Source organism: Thyridium curvatum (assembly GCF_004353045.1).
Source record: "Thyridium curvatum strain D216 chromosome Unknown NODE_30_length_408869_cov_84.441474, whole genome shotgun sequence".
Lineage (NCBI taxonomy): Eukaryota > Fungi > Ascomycota > Sordariomycetes > Thyridiales > Thyridiaceae > Thyridium > Thyridium curvatum.
The window spans coordinates 369,288-386,990 of NW_022156785.1; the positions used below are offsets into that span (position 1 = coordinate 369,288).

Below are 17,703 nucleotides of genomic sequence, written 5' to 3' on the forward strand. Positions count from 1 at the left end.
ACTTTTTACTGGCTCTCCCCTTTTCCTTTGTTCGATTCCGGTCTACGCCAATTGTTTGCCCTCCCTGCAGGATCAACCTCACCTCTTAAGCTGCCCGACCTCTCTCTCGAGCTCGAGGAGGCTCTGCCGCAGCGATGGCGTACCGATTCGTCGTTGATAGCGACAGCGACAGCAGCCCGCCATCTACCCCGGACCGCGGCAGCACGAAACGCGGCGGCTCGGACCTCTTCCACTTCGACGACAACCCTTCCACCACGCCCGCCGGGCCGCCGCCGCCCTCCTCCGCCGCTAGCTTCACCCCCGCGGGCGCGCCGTCGGCCTCGTACCTGGGCAGCTCCATGATGCGCGGCGTCACGGCGCAGAAGCCCGCCAGCTTCGGCAGCCGCCTGGCGGGCAGCGGCGCGGCCAACAAGACCCTGTTTGCGCCCAAGACCAACTCGCCCCTCGGCCGCTCGATACAGGCCTCCGCGCCGTCGGCGGCGGGCAAAGGCGGCAGGCAGCCGTCGAAGCTGAGCAAGCAGTTCGTCATGAGCAGTGACGAGGACGAGGACCAGGAGGAGGAAGATCAAGAAGATGACGAGCGTGACGCCGAGGGCGACGAAGAGGACGACTATCTGCAGCAGCTGCAGCAGGATATGCGGAGCGCAAAGGATAGCGGCCCGAGAACATTTTCTGTGCGGTACGAGGACTCTGATGAGGCTTCTGATGCCCAGGGCGAGGACGACCTGGGACCTTACCGACGAGAGGACGGCCTGGGTGCGGATGCGGACGCTATGGGCGAGGACGATGTCGAGGGCGACCTGTGGCTCGGCCTCGACGCGGCTGCAGACGAGCCCATGATTGGAGACGAGTCAGATCTCATGATGATGGCCACGCCGGCAGTCAACGACCGGATACGGAGAGAGGCTGAGGACATCTTCCGAGCCTCGGCTATGCGCTCGACCAACAGGCCTCCGCGAGAATTCAAATTTGCGCCCATAGCCAAGGCGATCTACGACCAGATGGGCTACGCTACGATCACAGAGTCACCAGAAGTTATCATCGAGACCGAGAACCTAGTCGGTCGCCTGTACAACGAGGGCGTGGGCCCGGAGGAGGATGCCAACAGGATGGACAACACGCTGGCCGGCACATCGGCAGAGCTCGCTTCAGTATGGCGCGCCTACGTCGAGAGCATGCCGCGCAGGGAGGAGGAGCACTCTGCAGGTGTCGGCCCGGGCCCGAACGCCTCGGCCTTTGAGAACGCGTCTTACCTCGCTTCTCTCGCCCTGCAGGTCCATCACACGCGCTTCGACGACGGCGGAGAGGCACGGCTGGAGCCGCTTACGGAGACCATGTTCAGATGGCTGGCTGAGAACCACAACCTATATCCCGGCCAAGTCCGCGACGTGCTCTCGCACCAGCCGGCCCCCGCAGGACATAGTATGTTCTGGCAGACTGTCTTCGTCGCCCTGCTGCAAGGGCGGGTCACCGACGCGCTGGACCTGCTCAGCCGCGGAGGCTGGGACCGGGTCAGGCGCGGCCACCAGGCGGCGTACACGGGCCAGGCGCTGGCCAACGTCGAGCGCGCCGTGCACGAGACGTGGGACATGCTCAGCGGCTGCCCCGGCCGGCACGGCAACTGGGAGATCTGGAGCAGCGACTGGATGCTGTTCCGCATCCGGGCCAAGGGCTTCCTGGAGCAGCTGCGGCGCTTCGCCGAGGGCCGCGACAGGGGCGGCGGCGACGCCGAGATGTTCCGCGGGCGCAACTCGATGGCCGGCCTGGCGCGCAAGGCCGAGAGCCAGGTCCCCTGGGAGATCTACGAGAACCTCAACATCATCTTCGACATCGTGCTGGGCGTGCGGGAGCGCATCGTCGCCATGGCGCAGGACTGGTGCGAGGCGACGGTCGCGCTGTTTGGCTGGTGGGACGAGGGCAGCCGGGCCCAGCAGCAGCCGCAGTTGCTGTCGCGCTCGCAGAGCCTCGTTCTGGCGTCGGATCTGAGCAGCTCGGAGAGCTACCTCGACCGTCTGGCGCGGTCGTTCCAGGCTGCCGTCGGGGCGGGGCTGGAGCTCAACTCGAACAACCCGCTCGAGGTGGGCATGGCGTGCGTCTTTGAGGACAACCCCAAGGGCGTGATCGGCATCCTGCGAGGCTGGTCTCTGCCCGTCGCGTCTGCGGTGGCCGAGATCGCCTCGCTGGGCGGCTGGCTGCCTCCGCACCAGCCCTCGTTGATGTTTGGCATGGACGACCTGGACATGGACGACCTCGAGGTCCTGGGCGTCGACCCCAAGAGCCCGGACGAGCTGGACGGCATCAAGGACCACACGCTCGTGCAGTACGCGCAGGAGCTGGTCAACCTGGACGAGCTGGCCACGGTCACGGACAAGTCGGGCCGGACGATGGAGGGCTGGGAGCTGGCGATCCACGTGCTCGGGCGGATGGAGTCGCCGGAGCGGTCCGAGGAGACGGTGGGCGAGCTGGTGCGGACGATCCTGGAGGGCGTCGACGTGGGCAGCGGCGCGACGGTGGAGAAGGTCTGGCGGCTGCTGAACGACCTGGGCATGATTGCTTTTGCCGAGGAGACGGCCGAGGTGAGTTTCTCAACATTCATATGTAACAAAAAAATGGTTCACCCCGCGATACACGATTTGCTGACAAGACCCCCCGCCCAAAAAACAGCACTACGGCGACACGCTGGCGCAGGACTCGCACCGGTACGGCGAGGCCATGTGGTACTACGCGCTGGCGCACCGGCCGAGCAAGGTCCGCGAGGTGATGAACCTGCTCATCTCGTACTCGCTCGTGCAGAGCGCGGCCTACCCCCCGGAGCCGGAGCTCGACGGCTACCTGGCGCGGCTGCTGTCGGACCGCAACGCGACGCTGCAGCGGTTCGCCAAGCAGGACCTCGAGGCGGCGGAGCTGCTGGGCAAGCTGCTCAGCGGGTACGCGACGCTGCGGCGCTTCTACGAGCTGCGCGACGACGACGACGGTAACGATAACGACGGCGGCGGTTCGGGAGGTCCGTCGGCCTCGCTGTCGTCGAGGAGGAGCGCCGCGGCGGTGGCGCTGACGGCGGTGATCGCGTCGAGCGGCGATAACATCCGCGGCGGGATGTACGACGCCGGCAGGGGCGCCGTGGTGTCGGAGGACTTCCTGCTGGCGCTGCTGGGGGAGGCGCTCATGTTTGTCGATGTCGAGAGGGAGCAGCAGCCGGCGCTGACGCTCGAGCACATCGACGTGCTGCTCAAGGCCGTCGAGGACCTGTCGTCGCTGGGCGGGTCGTCGCGCGTGCGGGCGGCGTGCGACGAGTTCCTGGGCCTGGTGCTGCAGTCGGCCAAGGGGTTGCGGGGCGCGGGGCCGGCGGACCTCGCGCGGTCGATGCGCAAGAGCACGAGCGGGAGCTACGTCCTGGGCGGGAGCTCGATGCTGGCGAGCCAGCTGCACCGGAGCATCGTCGGTGGGCCTGGCGGCGGCGCTGGCGGCGGTGCGGCGGCGGCGGCGCTGAGGAGGAGGGGCTGGGACTGGAGGACGGACGAGAGGGCGGGCGTGCGGGCCGGGATGGGCGGGGACGAGCTGCTGGCCAGGCTGAGGCTCGGTCTCGCGCGGGACCTGGGCCGGCTGTGGGTTGCTGAGGCGGATGGGGCGATCTGATGATCGAGTGTATGGACCCGATGGATTTGAAGAAGCCTGCGGGTGTGGTGGACGTGGGATCATGAGAAGAATCGAGGGGGAGTGTACTGAAAAAGGGGCGGGACTACATGTAATGGCATGGCGTTTCTTTTTTATTGACACCCTAGAATAAGGGGGTGTTTTTTTTTTCCAGAGCTGAATAGAGTCTCAGAAAATAGACTCTGACTGTGTTCTTCAGTTTGCTTGTCGTTGCGTCGTTTTGACGGCTCTGGACAGGGCTTGCGTCTTGTGCCTTCTTGGTGGTATGTGTGAGAAGTGATAGAGATGACTATATCACGCTCCCTTCTCGGTGGTATGTATGATAGTACTGAGATAACGGTGTCCAATGATTTGCTACGTACGGCCATTGAACACGAGGCTGGGAGACCACAGTCTACTTGTAAATCAGTCTGATCTCTCTGGTTATTACCGAGTTGGTGACAACGAAGTGCCGTTGCGGTTCAAATGGATTTCCATAGAGTAACTAACTCCTTATGGGATAATTTGCTTGGAACTCCTGTTCTCTGAGATCGGAAAGAACCTCAATTCGGTTCTATACCTCTTCAGACATTGTAAGCTCAGCCAGAGGCATATATCTCCCACTGTGATGTCAAGCCAGGCCGGGAATGCAAGGGGAGTTGGAGATGGAAATTCTATTTCGGGGCTAGCCCCCACACGGAACTTACGGAGTACAAGTAGGTACGGTACCTTTATGCAGGCAGCTCCCGCGTCTCGACCCTTGGTATCCGCTGTCCACCAATCCCATCAGACCCCTGTGCTGGGTGAATAATTGCTAGCTCGTGAGAGGCTGAAAGGAGGTGTGCTCAGTCGAAACGCAACCCTCACCACACATTCCATAGCTCCTCGACTACATACACTGCTTCAGACCGTTTTTGACGCCTTCTGCCTTCTGATATCCGCCCGGGGGACAATGGCATCGTGACTCTCGGCCTCTCTACGCGCACTCCATCCGACCCTGCCGCTACGGCAGCTCCCACGCGGCGGCACGCCCAAGATGCGCGCCTCACGCGTCTCCCGCGAGACGACGTCGAAGTACTTTTCGTCTTCTACCTCTACCTCTACCTCTACTCCCCCTTCGGCGCCGGCGGCGGCACCTGCGGCCAGACCCCTGCGCCGCTCGGCCCGCACGTCCTCCCTCTCGCGCTTCGCCTCCTACGCCGACGGCACGGGGCCCAAGGCCGAAGAGGACAAGGAGAACGGCCCTCTGCTCGTCGCGCCGGACATAGAGGACCTCGCCCCCACCCCGTCCGCGTCCTCGTCCCGCTCGCGCACCCGCACCCCGACGGCGACGGCGTCAGCGACGGCGCGCAGCCTCAAGCGCAAGCGCACCACCACCACCACCGTCGCAACGACACACATCAAATCAGAGGTGCTGCTCAAGGAGGACCCAGACTCGGCACCACCAACAGCGCTATCCAGCATCCCCTCCCCAGCCAAGAAGAAGAAGAACGCGGCGGCGGCGGCGACAAGACAGCCCCGCAAGCAGCCCGCCCGCGCCACGACCGACCCGGCCACGGGCCTCGCGACCGTGGAGCCGCCGACGGGCTGGGCCGACATCTACGCCCTCGTGCGGCACATGCGCTTCTCCCCCGGCGGGGCCGCGGCCAACGCCCCCGTCGACACGATGGGCTGCGAGCGGCTCGCGCTGCCCTCGGCGAGCCCGCGCGACCGGCGCTTCCACACGCTCGTCGCGCTCATGCTCTCCTCGCAGACCAAGGACACCGTCAACGCGGCGGCCATGGCCCGCCTGCACGCCGAGCTGCCCGCCTGCGCGCCCGGGAAGCCCCCCGGCCTCAATTTAGACAACGTGCTCGCCGTCGAGCCCGCGCTGCTCAACGAGCTGATCGGCAAGGTCGGGTTCCACAACAACAAGACAAAGTACATCAAGCAGGCGGCGCAGATCCTGCGCGACCAACACGGGGGCGACATCCCGCGCACCATCGCGGGGCTGACCTCCCTGCCGGGCGTGGGCCCCAAGATGGCGCACCTGTGCATGTCGGCGCCCGACGGCTGGGCCGACTGCCGGGGGATCGGCGTCGACGTGCACGTGCACCGCATCACGAACCTGTGGGGCTGGCACGCGACCCGCGGGCCCGAGGGCACGCGCGCCGCGCTCGAGAGCTGGCTGCCGCGCGGCCGCTGGCGCGAGATCAACTCCCTGCTCGTCGGGCTCGGCCAGGCCGTGTGCCTGCCCGTCGGCCGGCGGTGCGGGGACTGCGAGGTCGGGATGGCGGGGCTGTGCCGGGCGGCGGACCGGAGGAAGGTGCTCGAGGGGCGGCGGCGGAGGGAGGACGCGGGCGAGGGGTACGGGCTGGCGGTTTTGGGGAAGGAGGAGGGTGGCCAGGGTGAGGGTGAGGGTGTGAAGAAGGAGGAGGGGGAGGAGGGTGTGAAGAAGGAGGAAGAGGGTGTGGATGATGGGCAGGTCAAGATGGAGGAGGACGAGCACGACGAGGTTGGGAGCACAGCGGGTGTTGTCAAGGAGGAGGAAGAGGATCTCGGCGGTCAGCGGCGCAAGAGGCCGGCCAGGTGATGTACATTGTATCATAACATATTCCCGCGGACTGGAAACGTCCTGTACAATACCCATTTTACTGTTGTCACACATAATGGATACATACTGCTGACAAGGCGGATCTGACCCGGATCACTGGTCATGGCAATTCCTACAATCCGAAGATGGAGAGATTACATGGGGACACGAAATATCGGGTTCACAGTTTCACAAGGGTCACAAGGGCACATTGTATCTCGGGCACAGGTTATTGTGTGTGTATCATCAATTTTACTCGCAGCTAACTGCAACAGGCTTGCTAAGCTTCAGAAATGGAGAGCAGGAAAATCGGGCATGAAGAAACCTCCAAGCCCAGTTAAACGACAACTCTCCGCAAGCCACCGTACGCCAATAGAGATCCCCCAATGGTGAAAAAAGACGCAAAGGGGCAGGCGACGTTCATTATCGAAAAAAAAAAAAAAAAGAGCAACAAAAGCTTTGAAAAATTAGAAAACGAGATCTCTCCGAGGAGAAGATCGAAAAACAAAAAGAACCCAATCCTCAAACGCCTTGCCAAAGAAGCAATGGTAGATTACATCGGAGAGAGCCGGGAAGATCAAAACGATGTCCCAGATTCTGCCGAGTCGCGTGAATGGTACGGAAGCACGTTCTCGAGAAGGAGAATCAAAGGTGTGCTTTGGAAGATGATATGGTGGTTTGTTTTGACCGATGAGGGGTGGACCAGGCGAGTCATCGAAATCGAAGGAATCGCCGTCTAGACGGCGATGGCCTGCGGCATCTCGCTCGTACAGCTCGTCGTCATCGGCCACTGCGTCGCGCAGGTGGTCGGCGCATCGTCCTCGGATTGCCTCGTCGGGGTGGCAGTGGCAGTGGTAGGCCGGGTGTCGCGGCAGCTGCGGCATCGGCGGCGGCGTTGTCGGTGGCGGCGCTGCTGCTGCTGCTTCCGCAGGCGCCGGTGCAGGCGCCGGTCGTCCCGATTAGACGCCCTTGATGACGTGGGTGCGCTCGGCCTGCAGCTGGGCTGCGTTTTGCTCGTGGGCCTCCTTCTTGCACTGTTGTTGTCGATACAACCGGTCAGCATCATGTCAGCCTCGTGAAACAGGTCCTCGTCGCCCGAGAGCTCGCCGGCGAGGCCGACGAGCCACCAGGGGGTGTCGGGGATACTCACGTCTTCCAGGCCGGAGCACTTGTGGTCCTCGAGCAGGCGGTGCCTGCCGCAGAAGCGCTGGTTGCAGAAGGCGCAGTCGCCCACTATCCTCTGCGCGGCGTCCCTGCAGTCCTTGAAGTTGCACTTGATCTTCTTGGGAGCCATGGCGATGTCTTGTGTGTTGCGGGAGGAGAGTTTTTTTTTTCGACGAGAGTGTAGGTGTGTATTTCGGTGATGCTACGAGGGTTGTCGGGTGGCGAGCGTCAAGTCTGGGAGGCTCGTCCACGGGGTTCTAGCGTGACGTAGGCTCGCTGGCTGCCTCGGCTGCTTTTGGGGCTGACTGGGCGGAGTGGATGCGAGGCCGTTAATGGGCGTTGAGTGGAGATGCCTGTTGGGGGGGAAGACGCCCGGAGAGGCCAAGTCAGCTTGGGTGGGAAAGAAACGTATGTTGGAAGACGCAAAAGCGTAAACGTTCGTGTGGTGATCAAGAGGGAAAAGAAAATCAAAAAGAAGGAGGGAAGGATGAGGAAGGGGGGCCAGGCGGTTCTTTAAAAGGGTTGCAATGACAAGGACGGGTAGTGTTGGGACAGACAAGGAGGGCGAGACGACTCACGTGGAGAAGGGTGACTGACTGGGTTGAGTTGTGAGAGGGTGAGAGAGAGAGAGAGAGAGAGAGAGAGAGGCTGCGCTACCGGCTCGCGCTAGTGAAGCGGCGGAAGCTGGTGGAAATGGGGAGGTGGCCGGCTGATAAGGTGATGATGACCTGCGGCCTGGGAGAGGGAGAGAGAGAGGGAGAGAGAGAGGGAGAGAGAGAGAGAGAGAGAGAGAGAGAGAGAGGAGGCAAACTGACAGAACAGGAGTGAATACGTGGAGCGAATGAGGCGAGATGAGTAATGGACCAACACCGCGGGCTCTTGCGCGCCCATGCGCTTCTGGCTGCTACCACGGACCCTGTCTCGCCTGTTCTCTCTCCACCCACGATTAGGTAGACTTGGGTGGTGGTGACTGGGACAGCGGCTCCGTAAGAACGAATGACTTGGTGACTGGACAAGGCTCCGCTCTCGGGGGAGTGGATTGCCGGGTCGCAGGGGATCAAGGTTGGGGGGTGGAGAGGGCGTCAAGGGCGTGTGCGAAAGCCGGAATTGGAGTGGGAACGGGGGTGGAGCCAGCCGCAAAGGCAATCAGTAGACAAGTACAAGTAGTTGAAGAGCAAAGGCGAGGCGAGGCAAAAAGCAAGGCAAACAGAGTGCGGACAAGACCTATCCCTATCGAGCTAAAAGTAAGTAGATGCGTTGGGGGATAACAGAAAGCCGGACCGACAAACAGAACAGTCCAAATGTTTCAGAGTATTTGATGTGCTCAAACACAGGAAACAGCTAGAATGGTCAAACGGCAGTCTGGTCGCCAAAGAGCAAACACCCGAACAAAGACGTGGTGATGTATGAACACACGAGATACACATCCTCGAATACCATAGTAACTTGTAATGTTGTTTTACGAAGCAATGGCACGACAGATCATCGCCAACCCTGCATGGCCGCTGCCCCAGTCGCACCATGTAGCCGTCCCAATCCATCCATTCCTTCACTGCTGCCCAAGCCTGGCCGGTTGCAGAATCGCCAACCCGGGCGGGTTTGATTCGTGGCGGCGGTCGGAAGCCGGCGAGAGCGCCAGCTACGGATAGGTTGAGAGCGAAATGCAGGGTCTGTGGGTTGTCGGGTAGAAGTCCCCGGGGGTGTGGGTGCAAACCGCTCCAGCCGTCGGCTCCAGAAAGAGGCTGCAGCATGGATGTCTTGGGCGTCAAGCCCCCCCGGCAGCTCGCCATTTAGAGGTGCATGCATGCATGGCCGGTCCATTGACCGGTAGCCGCCGCCAGCACACCCCTGCTTCCATTCCGATGCAAACGCACTGGCCGGTTGATCCCTCGCTCTGTACTTGTAGAAGTAGTTAGTTATTGAGTTGTGCTCTTCCTCCATCCATCGACTGGGTAGTTATTCCATGTATTCAATATGGATGCTCCGCCTGTCCTCCTCCAGCGCTCTGCTTAGTGCTGGCTAGCTCGCCTGGGACCCCCCCGGACGGGTGAGTCGTGTGACTTTACCGCACCGGGCTAAGCGGATCGTCATTTCAGCCACTAACTACTTGTACAAGTTCAAGTACTTCGTACAGCAACTCCGAGCGCCTGCCCAGCCGCCAGTGCGCGGCGGGCGAGTGACTCCCATGTCCTGCTTCACCTTCTTTCTCCTCCTCCTCCCCCTGTTTGTCCTGTCTCGGACGGATGCATGCTGCTGCTCTCGACACGACTCCGTTTGTCACATCATTGATTGGATCCCGTCAGCCTCTTGCGTCTTTCAAAAGCCAACAAAGAAGGACAATCAAAACAGCACCACCCTCCCCCCCTCTGCCGTTTGCTGCACCCGTTCCATTTGCTGCTGCATGCCTTCGCTGGCTGGACCCCATCAAAGGACCGCTCTGGATCTGCCGGTCCTGCACGAACACGACGTCGTGTCCCACACCACCGCCCACCCGAAGAGTCAGACCAGCGCGCCCTCTCCTCGTGGCTCCGTCTCTGGCGGCGGCCACGGCGGCGGGCGGAGCCAGACCCCCAATCCATGAATGCCATCATCACCTTTTTTCTTACCCCAAAGCGGCTGCTCCGGGTCCTACCCCCCGTTCCCGTCGACTGATTCAAGGGCCCTTTCGCAAGCCTACCGATCCTGCGCTTTTCGCCGCGATCTACGCTGCAACTGTCCAACCATCAAAAGTGATCGTCATTTTCCCTTTTTTTTCTTTAACCCTTCTTCACACCCCAAGTAGATAAGCAAATGTGTAAGAACCAGCAGCACATGGCGAGTGCGCGCTCGACTCGGTGTCCTACCCTTGCTCCAACGTCATCATGACCGGCAGGAATGGCACCGATCGCCACGTCCGTCCGCCTCAAAGACACGGGGGGGCGCTGAATAATTTCGCTGTCTCGTGTGCAAGAGTCGCGACATCACATCGATATATTGGACATTGCAATCACACAAGCCGGCCGTCCTGCGGCCCGCTCATCACTGCAGTCCGTATACTTGAGGCCCCATTGCTTTTTTTTCCCGCCCAGGGCTGTCAAATGAAATGCGGCTGGCTGGTGACCGGGCCCGGACGGGTAGGCCTGCTCGTACAGGGTGAGACAGTCATCTGCAACAAGGCACACCCGTGTCGAGGTGCCGGGGTCATCCTCGAATCTGCCCGCAACACCAGCACTGCTGGCCGTTGTGGTCCGTGGGGGTCTTTGACACAGCACTGATACAATACCTAGCTGGCCGTGTTCCTGTACCACTGAAATGTGTGAAATGTGTTCTCTCGGTGGTGTGCCCTGGCTCACCTAAGAAGATTGATCCAGGCGTGCATGTGGGCTTACAATTCAACAGGGAGGGGTGTGTGTTCCTCCTGTACCACTTCTTTCCTCCAACCTTTCGGTCTCCGTGCCCTTGAGACTATCTACAATGTGAGACAATACGAACTGCCTCTCTCGCAATAGACGGTCTCTTCGCCTTGGCTGGACTCAAGCAACTGCCCGAATGCTTTCCTTCACTCTTAGAATTCTACAACCACCCTTGTTCGTTCGTCATATCTCTTGGCAGATCATAGTCGAGTAGCGGAGCTTAAAGGTGTCTCTGTCTGTCACAACTCACAGTCCTCAAGTACCTAGGGGGCTATTGGAATACCTGTTTTGGGGTAGATATATACCAACGCTGTAGACGGGACAAAGGCATAAAAAGGCAAGAGACAACGTGAGGTGCTCAGGGAGAAACGATAGTTGGTACTGATGCGCTTACCATCCACGTTCGAAGACTATGCAATTTACAACCCGAGTGTTGCTCACCACTAACGTTAACTGAACTGTGCAGCTTCGGGTTTATTAACCACGCGAACCCACGATACGCGCCTATAGCCGCATAGAGGATGCTCGTACAATGCTGATTGCAAATTCGTAAGCTCACCCTGGGTCCGCAGTTATGGACCATAGACACTAAACAAGGGCTGCAATGCTGGCCTGCGATCTCTTAGTGACCAGTCACAAGTTGAACCGCTGAGATCGATAACTGATTCTCTTACCTGGAATTGGACAGTGGCTAAGTCTCCATCAAATGGCCCAATGATTTTCTAGCTTCTGAACAATATGGCGGCCTCACATATATACGCTTGATGCATAAAGGACCAGCGAGGCGAGGCAGTGTTACTTTGCATTCAAGCTGGTCTTTCCAATAGTGACATGGCTATTTTACCTAAGACGTCCAAGAAGAACAGAGCTATAGGGTTGTGTCTACAACCTGAGCTTGCTCGATCAGGAGCCTCTATATGTGCGGGGTCCTGTTTGGTCATGCTGTCTCATGATGCTGTCTGATTAGATGCTTGCTGGCCTCTACTTGTTTTGGATCAGCCGCGGCAGCTAAAGGTGGGCAGCAATACTTATGAGAGTGCTCTCAATGATACTGGTAGACCTACGATATGGCGCAGGACCGTTGCTAATGACTGCTACTCAATTAGCCTAATCTAACAGTTCTGGTGTCATCGACTACGTCCAGATCACTGCTTGTCTTTTCTGAAGAGAACATGAAGGGGCTTGTTAGCAAGGAATGATCCACGTGGAACCACCCCCCCAGCCTTACTTGAAGACTATTGTTTTACACAGGGGACAGTTGACTATGCAGTCTTCAAGCCGTACAAATCTCAGCTCTTAAAACATTACCCTTCGTAAAGCGGTCCACATTGCAACCCAAATGTACCACCCGAGCTATCTAGGACAATGACCTATCTACGGTTTCAATAATTGACTCAAAGCCCTCTACATGAAAGAGGCTTGCTTCTTCCGGCCCATCTAAAGGACCTTTTAGGGTAGTGTCTCAAACGCCACCATTAACAGCAAGGGCAAGTCAATATAGAGTGCTTGAAAGGAACTAGTACATCGGATCCACGGCAGGGCATGATCCCTGTGAGAACGTATTGAAGCTTCTTTACAGGAGCATTCTGGAGGGTCCTGCTTGATTGTTTGAGCGGGGAACCAGGTAAAACGCTTTCGCTCTAAGAAAGGCTGGATAGGGTTGATAGCCAGATTTAAGTGGTCTCAGAATCAATTTAAGACAAAGGTTACATGGCGAGCGTACCGAGGTTCGAGCGAGTCGAGTCAATCCATGTCTGAGACCTCTTCTCTCTCTTTACATAAAGCCTAAGCCAACCCCAAAAATTTCAGGACTTAATCTTCTAGACTCCAAGAAGCTCTTTCAGGATCACAACACATCTCATCTAGCTCCTCTTAAAATCTATTTAGTTTCATCATGGCTTATATAGTCCCCTCTAAAGTACCTCTGACTGAGGAAGTTATTCAACATTTGTTTGTTGATGAAGGAGCACTTGAAGAGTCGATCTTGAAATCGCTCTCTACGAGCACTTCTCGCACTTCAATGCTGCAGAAGGCATCAGAAAAGGGACCGGTACAGGGTTTGCCAAGGGCTCCAGGTAGGAATCCTGTGCACACTATTTCTTCCTACAACAGCTCATTATCATAGCCAAAGATCGTGCCGTCAGCGAGGAAACCCTTTCAAAATACTCAATGGTTGGTCCAATGGGCATAGGACAACTCAGAATCACCGTTTCTAGCCGCGTCGGGCTTGCTCTCAGGGTTGAACATCATGCGGATATCTCTTTCAATTCCGAGGCTCGTGTAATTGAAGCTATCAAACACGATCTTCTCAAAAGATAGATTTCCTTGAATTGCAGCCTTTCAGCGCCAAAATGGAAAGCCGACAAGATATATCTGGATTGCTCCATCAAGATATCATTTCAACTGATGCCAAGATTCCCGGAGATTGTGTCAGTTGTTGAAAGGCTTTGCAAAGCGAGTATTATGGAGGAACCAATTTGTGATATGGAAATGCCTGAGTTTACTGAGGGAGACAGAGTTCCCATGTATTTGACGTAAAATGCCTAGAACTAATAAAGATCAACCGCACACTCTTCTTTCGACTTCGTAATCATTCGTTAGAAAATGCCTCGTCCAATGAGGAGCATTCTGAGGAGCTTGTCTCCGGCCTGTTCCTGACCCACTTAACCTTCCTACGCAGGAAACCTCTGATAAAGTTCACTTTCTGTCCGCCCTTCTTCTCCAGCGTCACATCTTCAATGCTAGGACGTCTTAGGTGCCCAGAAGGAATAGGAGGTCTTGGGTGCCCAGGAGGAATAGGAGGGCTTGGGAGTGGCCTTCCCCATGGGAGAACAGGTTTAAGTGGAACTCGGTCCATCGGCCACATGTGCATCGATACAGCCCAGTCGGGTTCAATGATCTTCTCCCATACGGAAGGGAGGATGATTTCACCATTCGGACCTATTAGGTCGTAGTGGCCTTCTTGTACGTGGGGTCCAATGACATCCACCTGGATGAAAGCTTGTTTAATGAGCTCTTCCATGCCCTATAGTGTGGATGTTAGTATTGATTTGAAGACTATAGTTAAAATTGCAGTTGAACATACCGACCACGTACGGCACAGATGGAATGGAAAACAGAATTTCCTGCCAACTGCATCCTTGAATTTGATTGGTAATTTCAGCGTATCGTCATTCTCGACCTCCTGTGCAGCCTTTCTCTCAGCCTCCAACTCGTCCCGGAGAGATAGCTCGGCATCTAGTTTGGCCAGTGCTTCAATCTTTTTCCTCCATTCTTGCGCAGCCATATCCTCCCACAGGTCCTTAGCGCTATTTAGACGACTTTCGATACGCTCCTCAACATTCCTGGGGATCTCGGTCTGTTGGATACTAGTCTGTGACTTCCAACCCTGTTGTGTAGAATTCTCAGTCGTCGCTGTATAGCTCGGTCGGTTCGGTCGATCTGTAGTCGGAAGCTTTTCGTAAGTTTGTATAGATTGACCATCTTTGATTGTGTTTGAAACAGTTTTGACGTCTGTCCTGCTTGTTACGGGCTCGGTAGAGGATATTTCAGGATGATCGATTTGCGACTCCTCCCTTGTCGACTCGTATGCGTATAAGCCGTCATTTGGCACCCGAAATTGTGCGATAGACTCGGGTAGCGGCTGGATGCTTTTTAGAGTTCCGTTAGCGATGTGACCTGTTCCCCAACAGCTATTCAGAAAGTCTGAAGGTGTTCAACTTACTGCTTCGCAGCTGTAAAGAGCATGTTGATCGCCACAAGCCGACAGTGCAGGGAATCCCGGAGGGCCCGCAGCTCCTCCTTCTTGAAGAGCGCCCAGCCTACCTTACACCAACTGCTGCTCACACTCACGCCGAAGGACGAGTCCGAGGAGATGGAGAGCTTATTCTGGTAGTGCTTGGTTCTCTCCAGGAACTTGGCTATGATATCCATTGACGAGATGACGATGAACTCAGCCGAGTTCAACGTGGCCTGCGGCAGCAAGTTGCTCCGCTTGACCTGGCTGACGTGTATGAAGGCCTGCTGGATCGCGCACAGCTCTGTCATGGCTTCCTGGTACTCTTCGCACGCTCCTCTGCTCTGCGTCATGACACGAATGAGCTGGTGGGCCAGATTTGCGCCGGCGATGAAGTCGCCGATTGCGTAGCCGAACGACATTGTCTGGTTGTTTGAGCGGAGCTGGGCTTGACCGCCACTGAGCCCCCCCACTGAGGTTGCGAATGGGGAGTAGCACCGTGATGATGCGCGGGTGGTTGGACTACTGGGTATATTTGATCCTTTGCAGAGCAAGAAGATAGAGCTCTCCCGGCTATCCCGTGCGCTGAAACATTGATTTCCCTTCTGTTCTGCAATAGGGATGCCTAACTAGACCAGGCGACTGTAGCAGTGCGCCTTGCACAGGCTCAGCCACCCTCGGACCTGCGATGTCATCGTTAAAGCTCAGCGATTGGCTCGGAGCTGCATGCATACTGGCCCTTGAAAACCCAACCGATTGGTGTGTTATGCAACCACGTATGTAAGGCGTGACTAGGAGCGCACGAGCAAAGCATGTCACCAACTTAGCACAGGATTTAACATGCTGGTGAACTAGGCGAGGCTTTGCAGCACGGATCATCTGGCCTTGGCTTCTCTCGTTAGGTTTTAACTGTTGCATTTAATGGACACTCTCAAATGACTGTCACTTGCTCAGTCCACCACCATGCCAGTTAAGTGCGGCTCAGGAGTAGAAGCTTCGACAAGACGTTATCACTCCGAAGTCTTGCCTGCGAAGCTACTGATGCGTAGAAGTTTACTATACGGTTGACCAAAAGGCCTAACTAATTGATTGTGTTGGACATCACCAGCGCGCACCGAGAAGGTTGTGTCATCGTTAGAAATCATAATATCTGCAATTTCTCCTTACAACACGATAGACTACTTCAAAAACAGTGATAGCAGGTTCACCGTCAGATTGAAATCACATTAGCCTCCCGGAGATCTATGAATGTATCATCCCCTATAGGTTTAGGGGACACAAGTCAACTTACTGCACAGGCCTTGGCAGAGTCTTCATTGTATCGCCCTAGTCAAGTCTTCTTGTGGCCGGATTTCGCTCTCATGTAAAGCTAAGAGTAGAATTTATCATGTTGACTATACTTTTTTCTTCGTTTGTGCGGATGTCCGGCAGGTGCCTACAGCAAAAGCCAAGGTAGGTCTCAATATACGAGAGAGACAGATACCTAGGTACCTAGCTGGTCTATGCTAAAGTGAGCACGTGTTAAGCCAGGCAGATACAGGCCCGAAGTGCCACCGACTGCACAGGCACTCGGTTACACCGACTGTTTGCTGCTGTCAGTTCAAATACCGAGCTCCAGCCCAGGAAAATCGCCAGGCGTCCAACTCAGAGCCGGGCACATTGCTGAAAGAACACGAGTAGATAATCTGGCCATCGCACAGGCTCACGGGCCCGCCTCTGTCCCTCGTTCTGGCTCTGCTCAACACTTGTCCAACTACAGCTTCTTGAGAAGAGAGGATGGACGGTGCTAGGTGGTTGGCGAATACGGCCACGCTCGGCCAGCTCACCTCCAAGGTGAAAAATGCCCCTGACACCGACCTCTCAGATACGTTGAAGCAGTTATCAGTCTCGTATCCCAAGTTGATTGAGAGTCTCAGGGTGGCGGCGAGCGAGTCCGAGGACAGTTCGAATCATCATACAGATGCGTCTGATCAGAGAACCCCCGACCCGCTCTACATCCAAGACGGTGGCGCCATTGAAGTCATCTGTGATCTGAAAGGCGGGATCAAAGAATTACTGGCTGGCAACGACGCTGATCATGAGCTCACGTCCCCGCCTTCGGATCAAGCGTCCCAGATCTCATTGACAGCACTTCACCAGGCCCTCCGATCTGGTACGGTGCTACAATTGCTTCACAACAACTGGGTGGTTAGCATTGGATCAGCTTACGTAGTCAAGATTGGGTCCGACATCGATCTCGACCACATCGACAACTTGAGTTACATCAACGAACACGTTCCAGAGATGCCGACCCCTCAGGTAGCTGGGGCCTTTCGCCAAAGCCGGTGGACTTTCACCTTCCTGTCCCGTGCCGAGGGCGTCACGTTGGAGGAGGCGTGGCCGGACCTCACTGCAGCCCAAAAGACGTCCGTTCAACACCAACTCGCGAACTACTTCCAGATCCTTCGCGCCAAGCATCCGACCAGCCAACCGTTACGCATCTGCAGTTTCCAGACAGGCACATGCAAGGACCTGCGGAGACTTCAGCGTGTTTCTCCCACCGCCATATACAGTGAGTCCGAGTTCAACGAGTTCCTCTGCCAAAGCCCAGGCAGAACAGCTGGGCCTTGGATATCCATGGTCCGGTCCTTCCTACGACAAGATCATCGCATTGTGATGACGCACAGCGACTTGCACCCTCGGAACATCATGGTCACTATGGAAACATATCACGACGAGAAGTCGACCATAAACGTATCATCAATTTTGGATTGGGAGCTAGCTGGATGGTACCCCGAGCACTGGGAGTTCGTCCGAGCTCTAAGCACAATCGACACTCGAGGACCTTTGAAAGACTGGGTCGAGTATCTTCCGTGGAAAGCCATCGGCAGGTACCCTGTCGAGTATTCGCTGGATTGCCTGATTGGGCGTTGGGTGGGATGATGAACTGGGTGATTGGAGGTCACGAATCTGTTACAAACCACAAGATTCGTTGATAGTCTCAACAACAGCGCCTTTTGGCAGTGATGCCAGAACATTACGCGGGTCAGAGAACTGTACACAACATCCATCCACGTTGAACAAGCACTAAGGAACATGCAAACTTTTGACACCTATTTGCACCTTGGTAAAACCTCCAAACAGCTATCAGTTGACCAATATTCGGTGTCAGCTGACTATTAGTATATATTATACTCATGACTGTAACAATAGTAATCGCATCTTCT

At 56.7% G+C, this 17,703-nt stretch overlaps 5 protein-coding genes across 5 annotated transcripts; 3 read left to right on the forward strand and 2 right to left on the reverse strand.

Annotated features, from left to right (window-relative positions):
* Positions 1 to 134: 134 nt before the first annotated feature.
* Positions 135 to 3,636, forward strand: E0L32_005690 (uncharacterized protein; the record flags this gene model as incomplete). Its single annotated transcript, XM_031140240.1, has 2 exons — positions 135 to 2,576; positions 2,665 to 3,636. The coding sequence occupies 2 exons, from the start codon at positions 135 to 137 to the stop codon at positions 3,634 to 3,636; spliced, it is 3,414 nt and encodes a 1,137-aa protein (XP_030995701.1).
* A 1,033-nt stretch (positions 3,637 to 4,669) lies between these two features.
* On the forward strand, positions 4,670 to 6,205 carry E0L32_005691 (uncharacterized protein; the record flags this gene model as incomplete). The annotated part of the gene is made up of 1 exon (XM_031140241.1): positions 4,670 to 6,205. One exon carries the CDS (start codon positions 4,670 to 4,672, stop codon positions 6,203 to 6,205), a length of 1,536 nt encoding a protein of 511 aa, XP_030995702.1.
* Positions 6,206 to 6,672: 467 nt separating this feature from the next.
* On the reverse strand, positions 6,673 to 7,499 carry E0L32_005692 (uncharacterized protein; the record flags this gene model as incomplete). The annotated part of the gene is made up of 2 exons (XM_031140242.1): positions 6,673 to 7,124; positions 7,256 to 7,499. 2 exons carry the CDS (start codon positions 7,497 to 7,499, stop codon positions 6,673 to 6,675), a joined length of 696 nt encoding a protein of 231 aa, XP_030995703.1.
* A 5,852-nt stretch (positions 7,500 to 13,351) lies between these two features.
* E0L32_005693 (uncharacterized protein) lies at positions 13,352 to 14,919 on the reverse strand (the record flags this gene model as incomplete). Its single annotated transcript, XM_031140243.1, has 3 exons — positions 13,352 to 13,786; positions 13,847 to 14,411; positions 14,486 to 14,919. 3 exons carry the CDS (start codon positions 14,917 to 14,919, stop codon positions 13,352 to 13,354), a joined length of 1,434 nt encoding a protein of 477 aa, XP_030995704.1.
* A 1,354-nt stretch (positions 14,920 to 16,273) lies between these two features.
* Positions 16,274 to 17,419, forward strand: E0L32_005694 (uncharacterized protein; the record flags this gene model as incomplete). The annotated part of the gene is made up of 1 exon (XM_031140244.1): positions 16,274 to 17,419. The coding sequence occupies one exon, from the start codon at positions 16,274 to 16,276 to the stop codon at positions 17,417 to 17,419; it is 1,146 nt and encodes a 381-aa protein (XP_030995705.1).
* Between the last annotated feature and the right edge of the window lie 284 nt (positions 17,420 to 17,703).